The sequence below is a fragment of the Eleginops maclovinus genome, chromosome 18 (genome assembly GCF_036324505.1).
Source record: "Eleginops maclovinus isolate JMC-PN-2008 ecotype Puerto Natales chromosome 18, JC_Emac_rtc_rv5, whole genome shotgun sequence".
Taxonomy (NCBI): Eukaryota; Metazoa; Chordata; class Actinopteri; order Perciformes; family Eleginopidae; genus Eleginops; species Eleginops maclovinus.
Window position 1 is genome coordinate 21,644,779 of NC_086366.1, and position 25,634 is coordinate 21,670,412.

The following is a 25,634-nucleotide window of genomic DNA, read 5'->3' on the forward strand; positions in this document are numbered from 1 at the left end:
TATTTTATCCAAAGATGATTTATGAACCGTTTACGAACTTTAACAAGATGTTGACTCATAATGTATGACGCATCACACTGCTGAATTTAAGCCTGTTTTATTGTATACCACCATACCCATGTCTAAACAGGTCAGTGTTGGCAAAAATGTGTTTTCAAATACCAATGTTTCATATCACTCCCACATTGGCTTATCTCCACAAGTAAATGCTAGATTTATTTCAAAATGGTTTTGATTATGAAGAAGTGCTTCCTGAACAAGTTTCAACTTACATGTGAAAAATAGTTCCTTCTAATTTTTTGTAGGAGTATCAGTTGTCTTTGTGCTGCAACACACACAGTAATTACCTGTATTGAACTAATAACGATGGTTCAGAACATTCTGTACTGTAAATCCGATCCTTTGGGCCTAAAGTGACTTGTACAAAAGACTGTTGGATTACATGTGGACCTGTGGAATGACATAACATACTGTATGTCTCTGTCTTTATTGACAGGTCTGTGTTGCTGCAACTAATCAGAAAGCATGTCCCTATCCTGCTTCATCATCTATTTTACTATTCAGTAAAAGCTACAATCATTCAAAAAATGTACATTTATTTATTCAAGAATAGTTGAAGAGTTGAGACCATAAACTCATAAGACATATCCACATTTGTTTTGGATTTTTTTTTTCATAGACTTCTATACAAACATATATATATATCCTGATAGATGTATCTTGTAAACATCAAGTGAATTCATTAACTTGAATTGAAATGTAAAAAAATGTAGTCTCTTGTTTGTAAATGTTATCTTAGGGTTAGGGTTAATACATAGACAAATAAACATTTGGTTCATTGTTGTTTGAGAAGGAAACCTAGAAGGAAGTCAGTCATTTACGAAAACATAATTTGCAGGAGCAGTATTTTAAGAGATTTTCCTTTAATTTTTTGGCATACTTTTTTTTGTACTCATGCCATTATGTGTATTTATTAGCCATTGTAATTTATATATCTTTAGTTTGGCATTACCTGGGCCTTTAAGAAATTAAACAAAACATTACAAAAATAAAGTTGTGCCTCTTGTAGTTATGGTTCAACCTAAATAGTATCAACACTGAAACTAAATGCATGAGGGGGATTTGTGGTTGAAGAGCTGCGACATCCCAGGGGGATTGTTAGCTGGCTTCAGTCTAGTATAAAGCATGTCCGCCACTTTGATATTCTTCACTTTAACTTTATGATATAATCAAGAAAAGCAGAATGCACTGGGAGAAATGTAAGTACAACACGTCAATGTTGTGTTATTGCGTAAAGGAATTCCATGCTATTTTGTGCATTGTTCTTCATTATCTCATATAAAACTAACATATTGATATGAATAATGCTTTTAAATGTGCTTTGATTTCGTTTGAAGGAGATAAAAAAGTTTTAAACATTTGAAACAAATACTTTATTGTTCAGATTGGGATTTCATTTTTGTATACATCGTAATATATTACATGTTATTATGTTGAATATAACAAAATCTACTATGATATTCTTGTAAAACATACAACCTGTTTAAATCAATTGTACAAAAAGAAATTCACTGTCATTACAGAAATAATAATCGTGTTCAATACTGTAGACTAGGGGTTGTTGTTGTTGTTGTTGTTGTTGTTGTTGTAAAAACATTATATTATATGTTGTTTAACTTGTTTGATTTTCCGCTACTGCATTTTTTCGCTGGTCAGATATCCAAAACGCAACATAGATGTGTGCAGTACTCTTTGTTCAGTTTTTTGCAAGGTTGTTTATTTTTTTAGAGAACTTCCAAAAGCAGGAAAGAACATGCCAGCTTTTCCTGCGACCAGTGTCAGGATCAGTGTTGGAGCTGTTGTGTCGGACTCTTTGGAAAGAGGAAGGTGGTCATCTGTATGTTGGCTGCGTGTGGCTTTTCGGCTGTAATCTTGATATGCAAAATGGCAGCAGTCCTCCACCCCAGTAAAACATTGAACATCTGTGGAGCTTCCTCTTTTCTGTTGGTTCAGAACCCATGCACGTGCCATGGTGATTTGTTTTGTCTTCCTCTGAAGAAAATGACAGCAACATCATTTGTGCATTTGAGATTAAGCTATTCCAAATGTAACATTTAAAGTGTATTTCATTGGTTTTTGCTTTAAACCCTTTTTTAATAAAAGTCCTTTAAAATACATTTTTAAAAAAAACCTTATCCAAATGTGTAACTAGGAATAACAAAACACATAGTTACTTGTCAGCATAATCACTAAACTCAGGTTAAATAGTGACTTTAAGTGTGCAACTGAACCATTTCCCTTATTGTTATAAGCGCCACACACCCATTTGCAGCATAGGCTATTAAAACTACTTTAGCCCTTTGACATGGATCTTCAAAAATCTTTTGTTACTGTTGCCTTATGAAAGCTTTATATCTCAACCAACAGCAACACTTGCTGTATCTGGCTGAATCTTAACAATGGCCATGTCCAAGAAAGCAGGAAAACAATATTTGACCCATAAAGCTAAAATTAGAAAAGGACTCATTCTGGTCTTGTTAAAAAGCATGGGAAAATAGAAGGCATAATTGTATGCTTTAACAGCTATGGAATAAAAAATGTGTGGTTTAAATACATTTCAATGGAGAAATTGTTTTATAAGGGTCTGAGTGACTGTACTTTGGCTACACACTTAATAATAGAGTCCCAAGTACCAAACAAGGTTTGAGATGCAAATGATAGCATGTAAACTATATATTAATACCTAAGAATAACTGGTCACCTACACACTTTTTTTGTTCAATATGCCACTGTGTTAAAGCTGGACAGGTCCTGGATGCTTCTATCAGAGTGTAAGCTAATGTTAGTGGCCCTGTCAGCCCTTTATTGAATTTGGGGAGTTTACTCCATGTTCGCCAAATAGATTGGTTAGGTCATGTGAAGCATACTTGTGGAAAATAAAAAATTAAGCCTAACTCGCTCAGCCAAGCTAGAGTAGGATTTAGGATGTCTTATACGTTTTGTTATCGCACTTCTTACTATATTACGACAGTGTTACTGGCAAAGAGGCTGACTTTATAGCTTTGATTAGTTCGCTTTTGCCTAATATAACACAATATCATTCATGTAGCATTAAAGTGCATATTCATGATCAAGATATCATATTCCAAGTCTTTGAGCTAAAGCTATATTCATGAACTGGCTAGCTACAGTCTGTATCAACTGCTAGCCACAGCTGTCATTGAGCTAACAAGGGTCACTCTGTAAAAGACAGCTTTTGTCTATATTTGCCTGAAATGTAAGGACCCGTTATTATATCAACTGCTGAGAATCTTTGTGCAATAAATATACCACTGTTATTGTAAAATATGTATATGCTAAGCGGGAGCCAAAAACACTTGCAGGTGCAGCAACAGTAACCAAGTGGGGGCGGGGCCTGAGGAACTGTCAATTGTGCTTCCAGTCCCCTTTTAATGTCAAACATCATAGACGTGTTTTTATGTGAGGCATTATCACGCCGTTCTGTCTGTCTGGAGAGGACCACTTAGCCTGCCTGACCTGTGCAGGGATATTAATCAGCTGCAGATAGATAGTGTCAGGACACCCTTAGCAAAATAACTGAGGTTAGAGAGTCAACAGTGGTCTGGTGCAAAGGTAAACATCCTCTGTTATTTGGCAGTGATGGTAACAGCAATTCCAGTATGGATGTTAACTGTCAGGAAATACTAAAGATGAGTGCTTTAGTACTAAGAAGTCATTGAGTGAAAGTGAGCAGAGCTCCTCCAATTGAGATGATGCGACAATTGTGTTTCTCATCAGTCCAACTACTGACATAAACAGTGAAATGTGATAATGTACCACCAGCAACGTGCTGGTGTAGTCTCAGAGGTACAAAGATCCAGAACCTGATTGGTTATAAATGCCCAGAGACTTTATCTTTTTTACTGTATTGTCATTTGTACGGAATATGTTTCCTAATGTTGGAATAGCAGGAGGTGGCTAAAAGAATCATGTGCCAGAAATGATAAACAATCAACATTTTTCAAATTATTTGATAGTAATATTACCATGTTAGCAGTCAAGCTGTTTACTTTTCTATCTGTTTTTGTCCACAACTATGTTGAGGTTTAGGGATATAATGAAGGTATTGAGCTAGTTTAGGAACACACCAGTTGAGTTGAGTCTTGGTCTACTGTGCATTATTTGGCTTTATTATATATAATATTACTGTGTATGACTTTACCACAGATTATTGCAATCAGACACAAAAAGGATAATTGCATTCCCTACTAGAAACCTTATGTCTGTGTTAGCACTGAAATATCATTTGCGCAATCCCTTTCATGAAACAGATCTTGAGATCGGTCTCATAGCTGTTGGATAAAATACACAATTCATGGAGTGGGTACAATCAATTTCTTTGTGAATTTGCCAACAATGTGTAATTTGGGATATCTCTAGCAGGCAGGTATTTTCTCATATTACGCAATGGCTTCTTGTTAAGCCTTAGCTCAACTTGTCGGTTACAAAAACCAAGCCAGGGTAGGTTAGCACTTGGCAGTTGGAAACTGCCTGTACTGAATCACTGTTGGGGCACAACAACCACAAAACAACAATGGTAGTTTAAATTGGAATTCTCTTATAGTTAAATAAGAAAAGATTCAATCTATCATGGCATAAGTATCAGCAGTCAAAACATCACACTTTTATTGCACACCAGTAAAGGTTTACCACTGGATTAATTGTGCAACATTTAACAAACTGATCGCGCATTAAATGAAGATGACTTTGAAGTTGTATATCATAAAGATGTTGCTAAAACCCACCAAAAAGAGACATTTCCAGAATTGTATTGTACTTTAATGTGCTAAATTTTGATTATGGAAATTCCTATTGGCAGAGATTCCAATTAGTGATCACACCAAACACCATGGTGCACTTAAATCACGCCATATGGGAATTTACTTCATTGCAGTCTGACTTTGGGATTTGAACTAACAACAGATATTTGTTTATAACAATCTAACGCAGCTTTGGAGAAGAAATGCCTCTGGCATCTGCAGGTCTCATTGTCTGCAGATGTCTTTGTAGCGTTTATCCATTCTGTCACAAGACGGCATATTTCAACATTGCCAAAGATGCTATACTGTAACAGTCCTCTATAAACCTGATTTAACACTATTTTATCCGTCTTTTAATTAACTCAAATTAAATGTTAATGTTGAAATTAATGCAATTAGAATAAGACTAAATATATATATATATATAATAATAATGGTTTAACAATGTCTTACGTTCAGGACAGTAAGACATCTTTCCTTGCAGACTGAAAGCCAACCTGTTTTGCTAGCAACTTGGTCTCTAAACATAAAAATTGAAAATACAGAAATATCTCAACAACTATTGGATGGATTGTCCTGACTATGATCCCGAGACCATGAGTACCTTGCTGATCCAGTAACTTTGTCTTTAGCACCACAAGCAGGCTGACAAATCTTCACAACTGTTGGAGGAAGTTCAAGACCGGTTCAAATTGAATGACTCAAGTCAGACCTAAGTGAAAGTCACAGGACTCAATCTTCACATCTGATTTTTAACGCTCAAAGCGTATTCAGCTCATCTTTCTCTCTTTCGACACAGTTTTGCTTCTGGCTGATTCATAGAGGCATTGACAGTATCATTGAAAAGATGAATGGATTTTGTACAAATTTGAAGGAACACATTATAGAAACAGTAAGATACTACTTCATTGAAAAATAAGTCTTCACACAGTGACATGTAGACTTTTTTTCTATCTGGGATTTGTGATGGAAACTTCTGAAGCAATGGAGACGAAACTCAGAGTGACACGGGGAAAGCTGGAACTTGATGGCAAACACTGAAGGTTTATTGTGAAGTTAACGGCCGGAGAATTGACAAGACAGTTGCTGCAGCCACAAGTTGACAGAATGGTTGCCCAACCGACTCTGATTCTCTACTACAATACGAGGTTTTAATTAATTCAGAATGGACAATCATTATTCTTCAGTTGCCAGACTAAACAAATATGGATCCTAAATCTAACTACAGCTGTCGCACTTGGAAAAAGAATGTACGTCAAGGAACCTACGTTCCAGATAAGAAGTGCTTCTAGAGGTCCCTAAACAATAAACTAATCTCATGTCAGCTTGTGCTCGGTCAGAAACTGGCATCAACAAAGCGCCCAAGCTGCCCTTCGGCTATGGTACTGTAGATTACAGCAACCCGAAATCCAAAGAACTATGCCATGGATCTAGAGACAGAGGAAGGAGAAAACTATGACCTACTGTAGGTCAAAGGTTAAACACCTAAGCAAACTATTCCCTAACAGGATTCATGGGAGTTGTTGTGGTGGCTGTACAAAGATTACCCTCTTTCCCTTTTTCCATTCCTCTCCATTGACATTGTCGCCTCTGGCCTTATAGTACTGCAGCTTTGAGTTTACTCAAGTGAGGCTCTCTGCTTCAGATCCGATTCCTCCTCACGCTTACACTTGCACTAAGTCATGGGTTGTCAAAATGTGTACGGGGTTGGATATGGCATCAAGTCTCTTTCAGTGTAGCTCAGAGAACACTGAAACCTAATGGTATATTATAGCAATATTGAAGTATATAAGTAAAAAATCTTTATGACTGTATTCCTGCATAGAAAAAGACTTAAACAACACAACATAAAGCAAAAGCACAGTAGTATATGTCAAGCTGTTAGTGTTGGTTTTAATGAGCAGGAAAATACAGTGGTGTATGAACGAGTTAGCATTTTACAACTTTTGGTTCCCTGTTCTCGAAGTTAGCGTTCTTTTTGGTTACACACCTGAAATAAAGTTTGTGGTTAACACTATCTTAAGAGAATTCACATTTGTTCTATGACATAAAATATGTGAAGCTTTTATGCCCCATTAAAACAGTGGTTGCTAACAAGGGACTAATTACACCAACACACGTCATCACCCTCTCAAGAGACCTCCTTTCACTTAACGGAGGTTGTTGTTTTCAGCCTTACAATAGCTTTTTAAATCTGGTAATTTAAATAACACTTCAAAGATCATAATGTGGTGTTAGTATGTGGAGATGATCCTGCCATTTTGCTACCAAAATCCAATGGGAAAATCACATTGTTTTTCGTCAAGGGAGCCCTTGCTAGGCTAACTTCAGGGTCAACATACAAAAACACTCTATATGCACCACACTATATGGATTGCATTTATTAAGAAGTTGATGTCTTTTTCTTCTCTAGCGCCACCATCAGCACTGGCCAGGTCCAGACCGTACCAAGGAGTTCGAGTCAGAGACCCAGTCAAAGAGCTGCTGAGGAGGAAGAGGAGTCTGGAGCCTCACGGCACCAAGACAGCACCCCCCATCGCAGTGAGGGCACCAAGCCATTCATATACATGATTGTTGTTTTTCCAGGCACTTTGAAAGAGAGATACTTTTCTGCATCAGTTGAACATTTGTTGGTGACTTTTAATGATTTGAATTTTCCATTTTCCATTTATACACTTAACATAACAAAGCAAGGTTTCCCTCAAGTTTTGGAACATGTGTTAAACACTCCAACTCTGGCAAATAGGGTTAGAGTTAAGGAACCTGACCACGCAGTAGCAGCAGCAGTTACTGTATGGAGTAATGATTACCTAAGATTATGAGTTGTTTGACTAAACCAACATTTCAATCCTGTGCTTTGTGAGATAATGGAATAATTGAAATACCACAGAGAAATAAGTAAGCAGCAAATTTACTTTTAAATGTTTCATATACAAAACATTTTCTAGACAGGGCATTGACAGAGACAGGTTTTTTAACAAACTTGTTTCCACGTTTTATCGCTGATGTGCAAAATCATGTCTAAATAACATCTTGCAATTGTAGTAATTATGTTACTGTTACGTTTTTATTGCATTCTAGATGGTTAATCACCATTAGTCTCCAGGTAGTAGATGACCTTTAAGCTTTCTGCAGCAAGGAAGCTGATACAGAGATCAAAAGAAATGCATAAGTGGTTGTAGAAGTCCCCTTGTCAAGTGCAAACTCCAACACGTTTGGATTGGAGAGTATTTTTTACCATTAGAACCTTATTAAACCAATCATAGCTGGATTATTAGAGATGTGAAAGGGATGGCGAGCAATCAAGACTCAGGGCAAATCCCGGAGGAAAGTGGGGTTTGTTTGTGTGTGTGCGTGTGTGTGTGTGTGTGTGTGTGTGTGTGTGTGTGTGTGTGTGTGTGTGTGTGTGTGTGTCGAGGTTGTCCTTATATAATCCAGGTGTTTTTCCATGACGGTTAAAGCCTTTCCCTGTAAGGCTCCAGGGCTGGGCACACAGCCCTATGCAAAATGATTTGCAGCTTTGCCAAAGACCCACCCACTTGCTATTTATCACATCTACTAGACAAGGAAAAGGCACACACTGTAACACACGAACACACGCACCCATATAGTCATACACAACCTTTGATAATAGTGGAATAAAACTTGAGTAGATGTTTGTCATCTTAGCTGCAAAATGTAATACATGAAGCTTTTCAGTGTGAGATCATTTCTATGAAACCTATTGCTTTTAGAGCTTACATTGGATGAGATCCAAACATTCTTCAACCAAAGCATACTCCCATTAAAATGTCACCTTCCTGTCAAGAGCTACAGCACATGTGTGCTACAAGAAAACATGTACAACAATGTACAAAATATAAAAAAACTGTGAGTGAGAGTTTTACATTTTCAAATGATATTGACAGGGTGACTTCTGGACAGTTCTGCTGGCTGCCTGGCAACATCACAGTGATGACAACTACTGAGTGGTTTTTTTAACCTTCGTACAGCTGTTTTTTAGCCTTTATGCTATGCTAAACTAACGGGAAACTTTATATTTATTTTTTCTTATTTTTGTTAGGAAAACAAATAAGTCTATTCAAAAAAAGTAACATATTTCATTATTGTAAATATTCATAATTAACAAAATGATGTGATAGCTTTTAAAAGCTGAAATAACTGTGAAGTAACTGCAGATTATCCAAAGTACAGTAATGGTGGCACTCAAAAATCTGATACTTGTGATTGTTTTAAAGTGGGCTAATTTAACAGCACTGTGAGCATCACAATAAACTACCATTGAATCAAACTGGAACCACAAATCCTGGAAACAGATAACTTAAAAAACAGGACATACTGTATAATCTCCATGGCCCAACCTCTCTTTAGGTTGAACTGCCCTTTAATGTCTGACAGTTCAGATGTTTATGTCAGAAGTCAGTTTTTTTCAGATTTGCTCTGTTGTGAAAAGCAGCAGGCTGACATAATGTTCAAGGGATTATTTTTTAGCCACAGAGCTTTGGTTTGAGATCCTCGTATTTGCCATAGTGTCTTGTATAAGTTCCTTCAGTTTACAGTTAAACAAACCACCATCAGTCATTCATCCCTTACCACAAATGGAATTAGGTTTATTGATATTATTATAACTGAACGTACACTCGGTCTGCTGTAGGATAAGAGACTTATCATCCTTTTTAGAAATATCCAGACAGGAAAATGGGATTTTTTTAATTTCAGCTTTCATTTGAACCTTTTGGTTGTTGAATGACCATTAGCACAATTAGACATTAGATGAGGCAAATCTAGGATGAACAGTGTGTTTCAAGAACATCTTTTGTTAAAATCATCTTTACATTCTGAAAAAAAAAAATCAAATTAATCAAATGCTCTGACAAAAAAAAAAAATACAAGTACCTGTGGTTGTGGTAGGCCTGTAGTGGTGTTGGAATGAATCCTAAAACCTGGAAATGACTTAACATTTTACAAGATCCAGTTTTCTCGCTATGAATTCAATGAGTTTGTGGTTAGAAGCCTGAAATAAGGTTTGTGGCTTACACTAGTTTAAGAGATTTTAACGTTTTGTTTTACAACATAAAATACGTCAGTAAATAATCCACTTGGAATGACCGAAGCAAAAATCAGCTGTTGCTTGCAAGCGACTCAATAAACGAATAAATCATCATCACACCAAACATTAGCTGATTTTAGCTTAGCGGTGTGATTTGGTTTGTTGCATAGCCTAAAGATAGCTTTTTACTACTGACGATAGCATTTATGCTTCAAAAATCACAAGAGTCAAGATTCAAAGGCTTTATTGTCCTTCCACAGTAGCCACAGTGTAGTTAAGGCAATGAAAATCTAAAGTCCCAGGCTCCTCAAACAATGCAACATAAATATATATCAGACATAAAACAACAAAAGAAATTAAACAAACAATAAAAAATAGTGCAATAGAGTGTTTCAAGACTAATATGCAAGTGATGCAGAACAAGTTAAATGTATATAAGTAAACAAATAATAAGATGAAATAAAAACATAGAGTAAGATTAAATACTCCACAGTGAAATAAAATACAGCTTATTGCTATAACAAATAAATATATAAGATGGAAACAGATACAGTTATGTGACCCTGTTGAGATTATCCTACTGAACAAATCCTGTTAAGTATCATAAACATGTTGCTTTGGCCACAACACTTATTTTCTGCAATAAACCGAAATCCAATGGGGAAATCCTTTTGCTTGTCGAGGGACCTCTGGCGATGCTAACACCCGCGTCATCACTGCACTACTCTATACGTCCTGGCCTATTACTTGCTTCCTGTGCATTCATTGCAAGTTACCATCAAGTAACTTGCTTGATAGAGTACTTACAGTAACCATGTTACATTTTTTCGTTCATTATGATACGACTTTTGGACACTAAATGTCCATGTGCTGTCAAAGCTGTAAGACTAACCAGATCCTCATTGCCTCTTCAGTCTCTCAGGAATTGACAGTACATGCCCTGCAGGCTCTGAACATGCCCTGCTGGCTGACAGCAGGCAGCTGGATTAAATATTTTACTGCTCCTCGTGTCAAACTGCAACTCAGACAGTGTACCTGTTCGGACTGACGCTGCTGCCTCATTTTTTTTCTGTACGGTACTGTTAGGGAATATTTTGAACAACAGCAGTGTCAATGCGGGAAGTTTTTTGTTTTTGTTATTGATGCAAAGTTCAGAACAACAAATGATACAAAATATACAATTAAACAGACATCATACATTGCCACTATCCTAAATCAAATTCAGTTAATCTACAATAGTGGCGAAACGTTTGCAATGACAGTAGGAGACCTCCCTAAGGGGGCCCCACCTGAACATCTCACTCCAGTGAATTTTTGCCTAGGGCCCTGACAGACTCTAGAATCGCCACTGGACATCTAGAAGCCCTTCTTAATCTGTAATGTAGGTTCCCTGGCATACATTCTTTTCTCATGTACGACAGCTTTAGTTAGATATTGGATCCATATTTGTCTAGTCTCCCTAATGAGGAATGTTGATTGTACACTCTGAACTAGTTAAAACTTGGACTGCAGAAGAGATCTTCATAATTGGTCGGGCAACCGGTGTGTGTCAACTCGTGACTGCAGCAACTGTCTTGTCAATTCTCCGGCAGTTAACTTCATAATAAACCTTCAGTGTTTGCCATCAAGATCCAGCTCCCACCGTGTCTCTCTGAGCTTCGTCTCAATTGCTTCAGAAGTTTCCATCACATGTTCTATTGCTTGTCCGGCTTGTTATTAACTCACAATTACACTGTCAATATAAATACAGTAGATGCTTCAGACCAGATTTAGCTACTATTTACTACTTAGCTACTACTGCTTTCAGAAACTCCTTCTGGAGGGAGCTTTGGGATTTTAGCCTTTGCATATCATTTACATGCAAAAACCAATATAACACACTACAGGCAAAAGAAAAACCCAATAAGCATCATAGGGCCTCTTTAAATTACAAGAATGAACTCTCACTCTCCTAATTTCTGGATTACATTACATTAAACATAACATGTTTTTTGAACAAAAACAATCCTTAACAAAAACACATTTCTAGTCTATGTTAAAACAATATGATCATGCCCAAACGTGAAGACCCAGAGACAGTTTCATTCCACAGGCCTTAAGACTATTAAACACCTGAGCTCTGTAAAGTGCCTAAGCATTCATCTGTCATCATCTTAAAATGTATTCATCTAAATACACCGTAACAAACAGTATCTAATTTCATCTTACTGTACAATATTTAGTTTTATATTCTATTCTCTTATATATCATATTCCATTTAAGTCTATATAGACTTCTTCTTGCATGATTTACACTTTTGTAAATGTTGTATTTACTCTTGCACTATTTTATCTCTCTTCAGTTATTTCCTTTACTTTTGTTATTGGTTTATTTTTTATATGTCCTATATATATTAATGTTGCATTGTCTGAGGAGCCTGAGACTTAAGTTTTTCATTGCCATATCTACACTGTAGCTACTAATGCTTGAATCTTGAATCTTTGAGCCAAAATAATATGAAAGGCACCGTTTTGGTCTCCATAGAAATGTTTTTCCGTTCATGCCAACTGAAACAACTGTTCATTTCTTCAATACAACTTAAAGTGAAGCACAATAGATGATGATCAAATCACAGTGTTTAAAAACAGACAAGTAATAGATTTGCATGTCAGAGTTTTTTGCTTCATAAATATTTAAAATAGATAAATGCAGGAATATATATGTGTTGATGAGAAATGTGTAGCAATATGTGCTAGATAAGATTGAGTTATCTCATTTCTGTCAGCTAAAAACTGTTCTTGGGTCTGTTTGTACGGATTTCAATGGATCTGAACCGTCTACCAGAGGACAGAAGGGTGGGAGGAGTCCTTTACTATCTTGCCAGCTCTGCTGAGACAGCGTTGCCTGAATAGGTCCTCCAAAGAGGGCAGTGAGTAGGCATATTTACTGGTGTGTTGAAGTGTATATATGACGCTTTTATCGAAAGCATCATATATAATTGTAAAAACACAAACACATTATCTAACACACACAAACATACTTTAATTATGTCACCTCAGCAGCTGCTCACACCTGGATTTTTGGTTTGTACAGTTATAAACACCCCATATTGATATATAAACATTACAGGGTAGATACAGTCTTCAGCAGCAAAATGTGGTTATGGTTCTCCTGCAAATTGTTGACTTACTTTACTTTTTTTTTTTTTTTTTCAGGATGTGGTCACTCACAACATCCAGTCATCCTACACACAAGGTACATGTTCATTCTTAACAGTTGCATAAAATACATCTCTTTCTGTCTTTGAAGACTCAGTCTTTTGTTTCAAAATCAGGCGTGTTTGGTCTTGACGTTGCTGGCAGCTCCCCAGCTGAGACATCGCCTGCAGTCGGAGAGGCAGGTCTGCAGCAGTTTGCAGGATGGAGAGCTGCACCACCTGCCACCAGCATTGGCCTGCAGCCTGCAGTAGCACCCTGGGCTTCATCTGACTTCAACCAGCAGGATCCTTCAGCCCAGACTTTGGCCTATGCACCAACCCCCACCCGCACTGCTGATGTGTACATGCAAACTCTATGTCCCAGCTATACCATGCTGACCTACACACACACACCGCTGCTCACTAACTTTGGGGTGAGTAAGAGAAATCTCCGCATGTGTGCTTAAAGTTTGGTATGTTTATTATGTCAGAACGGACTTTCACCAAAATATGACTCAACCCATGTTTGATCCTTGTGATTAACCAACATACAGATATTTCCCAGCAGCTTTAGCTTCATTTAAATAAAGAAATGTGACCTGTAAGAAGCTTTTTTGTCCATCCAGGAAAGGTGGCCGCAAATGTTACACTAAATCCTTTCTTGACTTAGAAGAAAACCCCACTTCACTGTGTCCTGCAGACTGTTGGCTGGCCATTTGCTATGCACCTGCAGCTCCCATTTGTGAGCATTGCCATTAGTAGCATCAGGGAAGAATTCAGAAATGAGTTAGCACTTTGGTTCTTCCAGTTAGCTCATCAATGTTTCTCCTTGTTAATGTTATTTTACTGGATTTTTAGTTTGAAGCCTGAATAAAGGTGGTTAACATAAGCTTAAGAGATTCTCATGTTTAGTTTGACATTAAATACATATAATGCATAAATACTCTAATTGTGAGTGTCTGAAGCTTTTAAAAGACATAGAAATGGCGGTTGCTAACAAGTGGCTAAATGTGACAACTCAACGTCATCACGCCGAACATGTGTGTGCCCAGAGCTTATTTTTCTGCGATATTCCAAAATACCGAAAAATCCCATTGACTTTTTGTTGAGGGAGCCCTTTGTGATGAAAAACTTCCAGGTCGGCCTAAAAACATATATCATGCCAAATATTTCATGCTGAACCATGATATTTTTTCTAACCCGAAGTATTTTTATTTTGCCTAAACTTACAAAAGAACCTTTTTTTGCGTAGATTTTTGTCACGATCTGTCACACCAATTTCCTGTTTTATTTGAAAATTCTTCACCCCCTGTTTTATGTCTGTTTTTACTTCCTGTCTCTGTGTTTTCCCTCCTGTTTGGTAACCTGATTCTGTTCACCTGGTGCCTTTTCATTCCCTCCCCAGCTGTGTCTTGTCCTTGTGATTAGTCTATATATTTAAGCTCTGGTTCTGGTTCTGTTGGTGGTGGTCAGATCCTTGTATGTCTTATGTGGAAGTGGGTAATGTACATTTTTGTAAAAATGTTGCATGGCCTTACCCTGCGCTACCTGGATAAAGGTATTTTCTGTTTCTGTCTGTCTGCATTTGGGTCCACTCTGTCAAAAACCCTGACAATTTTGTTTGTATTTCATTTGAGAATGTTAGCTTGGTTTAAAACAGTGACCTGGGAGAAAAGTATTTCACAAATGTAAAACAAACTAAATAATTGTCACAAAGAAAACCTATCACATTTCTTATAACTGATCGAGAAAGCAAAGAAAAAGAAAAGCCGAATGATCGATCACACCTTTGTGCTTTTTGCCTTGGTGGCTCAGTTTAAAAAGCTCAATCTCTTACTTTGTCTAAAGGTTTTTGTCTCTGCTAGTTGTAGTTCCTTTGCATATTTTACAATGTTATTTGTTGTTCTTCAGCCCATACCTGTGGCCCCAGCACAAGGCTCCCTCCCTCAGATGGAGCTCCCAGACTCGGCGTTGACCTACCTGCCCTGGGCCCAGCCCATCACAACCATATCTACCATGCCCAACCCTGGGGTCCAGTTTGCCTCCAGCTCTTCAGCCCTGTCTGGGTCACCTCTGGTCCACATGCCGCTGTCCATGTCTTTGACCACCATGATCCCTCAGCTGGAGGCTCAGGGTTTAGATCTTCCTCAGCCCCAGATACTGGAGATCCCCCAGCGCTCAGAACACCAACTTGACCCTAAGCCACAGGGCCAGTCTGTAGGTGAAGATCCAGAGGTGGAGCCAGAGTCACCAAGCCTTCTGGATAAACTTCTGGAGGAACAAAAGGGTGAAGGTGAAGAGGAGGACAAAGACTCGTACAGCAGCTCGATCTTTCTTCCAAATGTCTGAAAATGTGAGCGATCTTTTGTCCATAGTGAGCAGCACCTTTGTCAACATTAAACGATTTATATGTATATATATTTTTTTTGCAACTTAAGCAAGAAGGTAATTCCTCTTTTTCTATTCTTTTCTAACAATGGTTTAGTAATGTACACCACAAAAATGTATCAAACGGTAAATCGTATTAAACTAAGGAACGTTTTTTAATGTTTTAAGAGTTTTAAGACTAAATGCTGTGTAAGATGTAATTACTTTTCTTATCCTATAATTGAAAATTGTTGGCAGCAGTTTCCTTTTTGCATTGAAACAGGAACATGATGCTGTAGTTTTCTGAGAAACAGTAATAGTGTTCTTAATCTTCTCAAATCCTTAAGGTGTTTGTTTAACTGATAAAATCTTTCAATAGCTTTTTCAGTTGGGAGGTCAGAGAATGTTTTTACTAGATGATTTGAACGAGAGGATGAGCAAGGCTCATTCTTGTTCGAGCAAGTTGACCACAAAGGAAGAATGATTCAATTGAAAATATTGTACTGACCGTCAGTATTTGTCTGTACCATCAGAATTATTGAACAGCACAACATGGAGTTTTTAAACAGAAGGATATACAATGAGAAAAATGATTAGGTGCAAGTTAGAAAACACCTTTGATTTGGGATTTCTATAATAAGGAATAACAGATTTCAGCCTTCAATAGGAGTCAAAAAAAGACAACTGAACACATCTATTCTGCTTCATCATCCAAAAGCAATATGCAACAAAGGTGCCATGCAAAAAACAATTGTCTGGTGGAGAGACTGTTCAAATTTAAGGAAGTGTTTCTGTTTTTTTAAAGTTGTTGTTCAGACGCAGCTTTACAATGAAGTGTATTTGTTAATTAGTTACAACAGAGTGCATTTTACATTTTACTGTAGAGTGATAATTATCGTCGTAGTCCTACAAGTCTCGGGTTTTTCCAGAGGGGAAACTGACATTGTGAGAGGGGAGGCAATGATCTGTTAAATTCCACACCTGGAAACACCTGAGATCGTATCACAGGGGGAAAATAGGGGGCCTCCTCCTGTGATGTCAACATGTGAAAAGATTTTACATTTGGCTCTGTTTTTTCATGCAGAATTGTGAAAACAAAACACATGCCATAAATTGGGATTAAAATGACAGACATGTGAATTGAATTGTCGTGCTTAATAGGTTTGCATGAAATCCACGCTTCTGACTTCATGATTTCATCAAAGAATGAACGTAACTAATTTGTTTGTTTTGTATTATTACACAGTAAAATACCATGGCATTATTCAAAATGTATTTAAATTAAACTTGTGTTTCTAAAAAATAAGTCATTCATTTGTACATCTCTTGCTTGTGTAATCTTTTTCAACATATCACTCATCGTTTACTCTGGGCACAATACTTTTGAGGACTCGTTCAGTCAGCATGTTTTGTTTTCATATCGAATGAAAGACCGAGCAGTTGGCCCTCAGCTGCTTCCCTGTAACTGTTTATGTTCACATCACCTTAAGGGGTTTCAGTCAGCAGGAAAGATAACCAGTGTGGGAAGATAATGTGATGTGTGATACTTTGGCAGTAAATTCTCAGTCCAGTGTTTCTTCTCCTTCTTTTAAGTGCATTGCTTAATAGTTTATGCAAATTACTTCAAGTCAGGCCTGTAGTTTCTTTAGAGGGCCCCACGTGTTGATCACAGAGAATCCCTTTAAAGAGCTCCATCTTTGGGCCAGGGGGCATTGCAGAAACATGCCTTTACAACAACTTTGTTAGCACGCAGGGGTGGTATATATGGAGCCCTCGCCAGGTTTTATCATTGAAAGGTTTTATTTATTTTATTATTGGTCAATAACTTTTTTGTTGTTAATGCATTAAGATCAGTCAGATGCCATAAATAAAAAACAACTTTTGGTTTGCCATGAACAATCCAGTTGGCAAGAGATTATTTTTCTTATTTGGAAAATACAACAACATGAACGGGGATTTCCCTTTCCAACTGTTTTTTACGTTGCCTAATCTTAGCCAAGGGTGGTCTTTAGTTGCCATCACTGTGAACAAGAACTGTTAAGTACCTCAAAGTTTAATGTTTAAAATGTAAAGTACGGTTCCCCAGCATTTATCCAGTATCCTGAATAACCCCTCCCACCCTCTCCATGCAGAGCTAGTGAAGATGAGTATGTTCAGCCCCAGACTCATCCCACCTCGGCACAGCACTTAGAGCCTGTGAAACTCCTTTGTGCCTGTAGCCATCAGGCTGCACAACAAGGGGTTAACCATGTGACTCACTGACAATAACCCGGACTGCACATCAAGCCTGCACTTTTGCACAAAGACTTTGACCTGCACTTTCTTTCTGCACAAAATACATGTGTATATTTTTAACAATACTCTCGTTACTTATATATATATATTATACATATATATATATATTAAATTTGTGTTTCATATCCCTGTGTGAACCTGTACTGTTTTTCCTCTTCTCTGTTGCTGCATAAACACCTGAATTTCCCCACGGGGATTAATAAAGGTACATCTTATCTTATCTTATCTTATTTAGAATCTGATGGATGGATAAATTGAAAATGTTGGGTAATTTGCACAATTTGAATAAATTGTGTTAACTTTCATGATTTTGCATTCATTGCCTTAATAATCATTATAGCCTATGAAGACGATAGTAAAACAAAATGTCTTGGCCCATTGGGAATGTTTTTGAAGGTGGTTTGGGGGGGTTATTGGATGCTGGATGCTGAATCCATATTTGACATATACAGGATCAAAAAAGGCACTGTACAATCCAAATGATCCAGAATCCCCTAAATCTTCAAAATCGACTGGGAAAAACTGCCTTTGTTGATCCTGCAAATTTCAGAAATGCATTCAGTATCTTCAATAACCCCCCAAATCGCTTTAAAATTGATCTAATCTGCCAAACCATTTTAAAACTATTGTCAACATAATCTAAAAAGGTAATACATGTTAATGAACAAATTAAGCTTATTGTGTAATTGCCCAACATATGCAGCATCCAGCAGTTTCCAAATGCTGGGGACCCTGCCTATACATTTCTCATATAACATTTTTGGGTATTCAACATTTCCGGGTTCACAATAGGACTCTATGGGCTGGCAAACAGATTATTATATTTGACCCCAAGCTAGCTCAGTCCCTTTAGACACCTACAACATTAACCCAGGTTTAAGGTTAGGGCAGGGCTATACAATTTACAACTTCTACTAGACCTGCTCCGGGGCTGGGACTACAATCCCTGCGTTATAGTTGGGGTTAACCCATTTTGGAATGTGCCAGAATTGTGCTAGCGTGAAAGCTTTCTTCACCACAGACTTAGGGTTAGGGTTTGGCAGAAGGCTTGGAGTTCGATGGCAAAAAGTAAGGGTTAGGATTTGGCAGAGTTCTTTACACTAATGGCGTTGCAAAGTGTTAGGTATAGCAGAAGGCCTTGGGTATTCATGGAGTTGCAAAGAGTAAGGGTCTTGCAGAAGGCTTAAGCTTTAATGGACCAAAAATACAGTATCACCAGATTACCTCCATGGCACTGCTAGGGTGCCCTTGGGCAAGGCACCAAACCCCTAACTGCTTACTGGAGCCGGGATTTCTGGCTCTTGGCTCTGACACCTAAAGAGATTAATAAAGTGGGATCTTCTTCTTCCTCTTCTAAACATTAATACTTTAAATCACTAAGGTCCTAAAGCTAAAGGGCCTCTTTAATATCAGTGTGTTTTACATTTTGCAATATCTTTTGAAATACATATTCCCATCCCAAACCAATTAATAGTTGGTAAACCAGCCATTATTGTGCTAAAGGCTACATCTTAGTAAGTTAATACAACTCTGAGGATACAATCAGAGTGGTGTTTTTTGTCCGGCCACCATAGAGATTAAATGTAGATTCAGATCCCATGCTATCAAAACATCAAACACTCTGCACTTTGAGAACAACAGTATACTCATATAAATTGTACAGGATGTAACCTGAGAGAATTCAGATTGTATCACATACAGTATTTCAAACAACCTTTTATACAAGCTCCACCAGCAGCAACCGCCAAAGTTAAATCCAATGTTCAAATAAAAAATCTGAATAGTTTTATGGGATGGTGGGGGGGAACCCAGGACAATGATTGCCATGAGAGATTCAAGTGTGTGTATCGGTGTGTGTGTGTGTGTGTGTGTGTGTGTGTGTGTGTGTGTGTGTGTGTGTGTGTGTGTGTGTGTGTGTGTGTGTGTGTGTGTGTGTGTGTGTGTGTGTGTGTGTGTGTGTGTGTGTGATAAGCCCACCAAAGAAATAATAATAGATCAGTTAAAGAGATGTGATTGTTTTTTACAGAGGCCCTAATGTTATTTTTTAAGTTTTCCCTTTCCTGTACTGCGTTATATTGTGTATGTAAATGATCTACAAAGGCTAAAATCCCCAAATCGCCCTAGAGGGAGTTTCTCTCCCATACACTCCCCCCCTGCCTGAATCGCCTCTATTGGACTCTTGTTTACTTCCGTAACAGTGAAATCACAGTGTAACACTTGCACTTCTATTGGCTAACACTCCAACACATTGTAAGTGATAGGCTAGAATGTAGGAATTTACCTGAATTTCAACAGTCACATTAAGACTATTACAAAGTCAGCCTACTGTCACCTTAACAATATTTGAAATAATACTGACTTAAAGAGGCCAAATTATGCTTTTTTGGTTTCCCTTTTCCTACAGAGTGTTAGTTGTTTTTTTTTACAACCAATCAGAGCAGACTGTACCTTTTGAACATGTCACAGTAAAGGCACAAAATAGTAATATGAATGAGTTCATTGTTCCACTTAATGCTCTAATGATTTCCTTTATTCATTAATAACTTTGAATTGCATTGAAATGTGTGATATGAACTGATCTGCCTTGCCAAGTTAGTTGGAAAGAAGTTCTTGAAGCATAACTTAAAAAAAATCCAGAATCAATTTAGAACCCTATTTGTATTTTAAAAACACAACTAATAGTGGAAACTAAGCTACTTCACAAACAGAACTATCTCTTGTCAGGTGTGTTCACCGTGCACTACCTTCTGTTTGATGTGTTAATGCACAGTGCGTGACCTGCCAACCCAGAGTTTCTGTTATCAGGACTTCATGGGTGTGTTATTGTTTCTTGGCAGGAAACATAAAAGAACAGCTTTTGATTTAGTCAAAGAAAAGGCCTCTGATATGAATACACACAGGTGACAGGCTCACTTGTGAAATACAGTGATGCTATTTTAAACCACTCACCATCACCTTAGGTCTGATAACATTAGATTAAGGTTGCCAGAGTTTAATGTGGTCTTCCTGATACAACAATTGGAGGATTGTCCTCAGCCGGCACTCCCAACAGTTTTGAACAGAAGAGCATTGATCCTGTTGCTTAGTTATTAATAAGAACAAAGGCATAACACCATCTAGACACAAAGGGTTACATTCAGTAAATCTGATCATAAAAATTCAAAGGAGTCCCATAAAGACGAGCACCTCGAACACTGTACCATGTATCGCAAATCCAGTTGGAAAAGCAGAATTCAAAACTTTTTTGCTCATGGTGGACAGTTCAAAATAAAACGTTTCAGAATCTATTCAGCTTAACCATGATGTCATACTCTTCAAAACCTTACAATCCAATATATCTTTTTGTCCTCATAAGGAAATTTCATCCTGCAGTTCCACAGAATGAGAAAAATCAAACATACTGCATAGTACATGATAAAATACATTTCCAAATGAACACATTACTTATGTACTTATACACATTTGCACACACACACACAGACACACCTACTCACTGACAACCTATTGCACAACCCTCATGGCCCACATATACATCTATGTGCTCAGTTTTTTCCAACATCTCCACTAGATGCCAGTAATTCCTACACACTGGACCTTTAGGTCTATTACAATCATTATTGTCATGTGACAAAATGTGTGAAATGTAGAATAATTCCACAATATATTTTGGTATTACATCTTCAAAAGTGTTATTGCATTATCGGTGACAGTACAATAATATTTAAGTTGCAATAACAAAACAGAAAAGATACAAACAAAATGTTCATAAATTCCTTATACACTACCTGTGTAGCATCAAACTAAGTGTCTATAGTTCAGGGTTGGGAGGGTTATTTTAAAAATGTATTCCATTACGATTACCAGTGAAAAGAAAGGCATCAGTAAAGTGTAGTAGTGTAGTATCAAAATATTACAGTAATTAAACTGGATTACTTTCTGTCACTTTAAGATTACCTCAGTATCAAATGTAATGCAAATAAAGAAAAGAGAAAATACATTTTAATAACATTTTCTTTTACTTTAGTGTATCAACAACAGAATGATGCGACCCTAGATAATAACAAACCAAGATATTTACTATGCTCACCAACAATGAAACATATGAGCAAATACTAAAGTTTAAAAAAGGCAGAAAGGAAATCTGAGCTAACAGAAATCTGTTCTGTTTTAGTTTAATACACACAGTTAAGATCACACACTATTTTATGAACACATTGGTTCACCTACTGAATTGAAAAAAAAAACAATTCAACCAAATTCAGGCAGTAGGCGTATAGATTCATACTTAAAGTATTCTCGCCGACACAACAGTACAGCTTACAAAGGAGAAATAAAATCTGCTCCTATACAACAAACACTAAATGCTCTTTTTAGTTTTTACTAATATTGTCATCCTGCTAGTAATCACTATTTTTTTGTAATGTATCAGTTATTTCATAACTTTTCAATCAAACCCTAACTAAAAGGGATTTCGGTTCTTTGTTTGGTATCCTGATTACGATAACTGTTATATGTAATGTGTTACTCCCAAATCCTGGTATAATTTTGCACAATTAAACAGCAAACGACATGATTAAAATTATGAGGAGTTGGTAGAGACCAAATCAGAGTTAAAAGGCGAGTGACCATTGAACTTACAGCCATGGCGAACACAAATAACTAATAAACTAAATGTATCCGCAATCTTTCTTTGCACTGTTTTATTTTCGCACTTTTAAAGTGTTATCACATTACATGATTGTAGGGTTAGCACAAGTGATATAAGGTGCCTAGTTGCTATTTTGCTTTAGGGTTTTTTTTTTCTTTTTCCCAAAATGTTTTTATTACATTTTTTATATAACAATACAAAAAGAAAAGAAATAACTACAAACATTCTTCATCTGTATAATACAAGGCAATCATTTGAAGACATTATGCAGAAAAGAAAAGACACAATCTCAAGAACTGCACCGGCAATGCATCGATTCATCCTCTTGAACATTAGACACATTACATTCAGATCCGCTACATAATCAATGAAGGGCCTCCATACAATCTCAAATGCATTTCCACTACCTTTCAGAGGTAAATATTGTACTTTTACTCCACTACATTGAATTAATACCATAAGTTACTTTGCAGACATGGAGTAATGATATTAAAAATGATCTGCCCTTAAATAAGACTTAAGTTACATTTGGACTAAATTCCCAAACTACCCAGCAGTAAATACATGAGTTCGACCTTGCAGCTTTGATAACACTTTTATGCATCAATAAATATAACATATTATATAAGAAATTCTGAAATTGGCCGACCTGCCTAATCAGTACTTTTACTTTTGGCCCTTTGCTATGTTTCAAGATCTGAGTACTCCTTCCAACTTTGCACACACACAGCTGGGAAATAATGCAATGATGTGTTGATGGTTGAGAGGGTGTTTCTTGACTTTGGTCAGTTACTGCCAAGCCTCTGCAGGGGGATTTCCACAAGTGGTCGCTCAGTGGGAGCATGATGGGAGCTTGCAAACAGAATCCTGTAATACACACTGTACACACAAAGACACAGACCAGTACTGCAGTGTTCCACTGGGGAACCATGCATCCTGTTTCAGAAATTTGAGATGTGGACGGATAATAAACTCTCTTGCAATGTTTTATTCCCCCCCTGATGATTCAGTTAAGATTTGGCAGACTTTGCTGCCAATGTTCACTTATCTGGCGCCAGGGTCAAGTACGCATTTGGCCCTTCATTACTTTACATTTTAATGATACAAGATGCCAGTGGGAAAATATTTCACATGCCTGTGCTGCTTCTTTATCTAATAATGACTGGTGAACGTAATAAGATAAGAATTAGCTTTAAAGAGCAAGTTTAAAGAGGAAGTTTACTCAAAAAGGCTATCTTAGTGGATTTATATCCGTCTTATATCTGGTTAAAGTAGCAACAGGACAACTAGCAATTGTCTGATTAATGGTTAGCATCACGCAATGGTGAATATTTGTGTTACTCTTTTATAATGTTTTAATAAAGAAAAGTACAACACATGTACAGTGGGGCAAAAAAGTATTTAGTCAGCCACCAATTGTGCAAGTTCTCCCATTTAAAAAGATGAGAGAGGCCTGTAATTTTTATCATAGGTATACCTCAACTATGAGAGACAGAATGAGAAAAACAAATCCAGGAAATCACATTGTAGGATTTTTAATGAATGAATTTTCAAATGATTGTGGAAAATAAGTATTTGGTCAATAACAAAAGTTCATCTCAATACTTTGTTATATACCCTTTGTTGGCAATGACAGAGGTCAAACGTTTTCTGTAAGTCTTCACAAGGTTTCACACACTGTTGCTGGTATTTTGGCCCATTCCTCCATGCAGATCTCCTCTAAAGCAGTGATGTTTTGGGGCTGTCGCTGGGCAACACGGACTTTCAACTCCCTCCAAAGATTTTCTATGGGGTTGAGATCTGGAGACTGGCTAGGCCACTCCAGGACCTTGAAATGCTTCTTACGAAGCCACTCCTTCGTTGCCCTGGCGGTGTGTTTGGGATCATTGTCATACTGAAAGACCCAGCCACGCTTCATCTTCAGTGCCCTTGCTGATGGAAGGAGGTTTTCACTCAAAATCTCACGATACATGGCCCCATTCATTCTTTCCTTTACACGGATCAGTCGTCCTGGTCCCTTTGCAGAGAAACAGCCCCAAAGCATGATGTTTCCACCCCCATGCTTCACAGTAGGTATGGTGTTCTTTGGATGCAACTCTGCATTCTTTCTCCTCCAAACACGACGAGTTGAGTTTTTACCAAAAAGTTCTATTTTGGTTTCATCTGACCATATGACATTCTCCCAATCCTCTTCTGGATCATCCAAATGCCCTCTAGCAAACTTCAGACGGGCCTGGACATGTACTGGCATAAGCAGGGGGACACGTCTGGAACTGCAGGATTTAAGTCCCTGGCGGCGTAGTGTGTTACTGATGGTAGCCTCTGTTACTTTGGTCCCAGCTCTCTGCAGGTCATTCACTAGGTCCCCCCGTGTGGTTTTGGGATTTTTGCTCACCGTTCTTGTGATCATTTTGACCCCACGGGGTGAGATCTTGCGTGGAGCCCCAGATCGAGGGAGATTAGCAGTGGTCTTGTATGTCTTCCATTTTCTAATAATTGCTCCCACAGTTGATTTCTTCACACCAAGCTGCTTACCTATTGCAGATTCAGTTTTCCCAGCCTGGTGCAGGTCTACACTTTTGTCTCTGGTCTCATTTGACAGCTCTTTGGTCTTGGCCATAGTGGAGTTTGGAGTATGACTGTTTGAGGTTGTGGACAGGTGTCTTTTATACTGATAACGAGTTCAAAAAGGTGCCATTAATACAGGTAACGAGTGGAGGACAGAGGAGCCTCTTAAAGAAGAAGTTACAGGTCTGTGAGAGCCAGAAATCTTGCTTGTTTGTAGGTGACCAAATACTTATTGTACCGAGGAATTTACCAATTTATTCATTAAAAATCCTACAATGTGATTTCCTGGATTTTTCTTTTCTCATTTTGTTTCTCATAGTTGAGGTATACCTATGATAAAAATGACAGGCCTCTCTCATCTTTTTAAATGGGAGAACTTGCACAATTGGTGGCTGACTAAATACCTTTTTGCCCCACTGTATTTAATGTTCACTGAGTGGTCTGGGACAACCTGTCATGGTGAACTTGAATTATTTTAGTGACTATTTATTTTCAGTATATTCAAATGAGTACAAGTGTTGGTAAAGATAAGAGTAAATCATGTTGGGTTTTTAACTTGTTTTAATGCAAAACAGCAGACATTGGATTGGTTGTGTTAAACTAAATAAATACATTTCTCATCAGGGAAGTATTTCGTAAAATAATGCTGCACTAACGCAGAAAATCCTATTTCATTTTGATCCAAATGATTCTTCTGGAAGTCTGGGCTAT

At 37.5% G+C, this 25,634-nt stretch overlaps 1 protein-coding gene across 1 annotated transcript; it reads left to right on the forward strand.

The window, feature by feature from the left end:
• The first annotated feature begins 1,105 nt into the window (after positions 1-1,105).
• Positions 1,106-16,722, forward strand: LOC134880245 (POU domain class 2-associating factor 1). Its single transcript, XM_063907040.1, has 5 exons — positions 1,106-1,259; positions 7,234-7,361; positions 13,065-13,104; positions 13,184-13,479; positions 14,957-16,722. Exons 1-5 carry the CDS (start codon positions 1,244-1,246, stop codon positions 15,392-15,394), a joined length of 918 nt encoding a protein of 305 aa, XP_063763110.1. The 5' UTR covers positions 1,106-1,243; the 3' UTR covers positions 15,395-16,722.
• Positions 16,723-25,634: the final 8,912 nt, after the last annotated feature.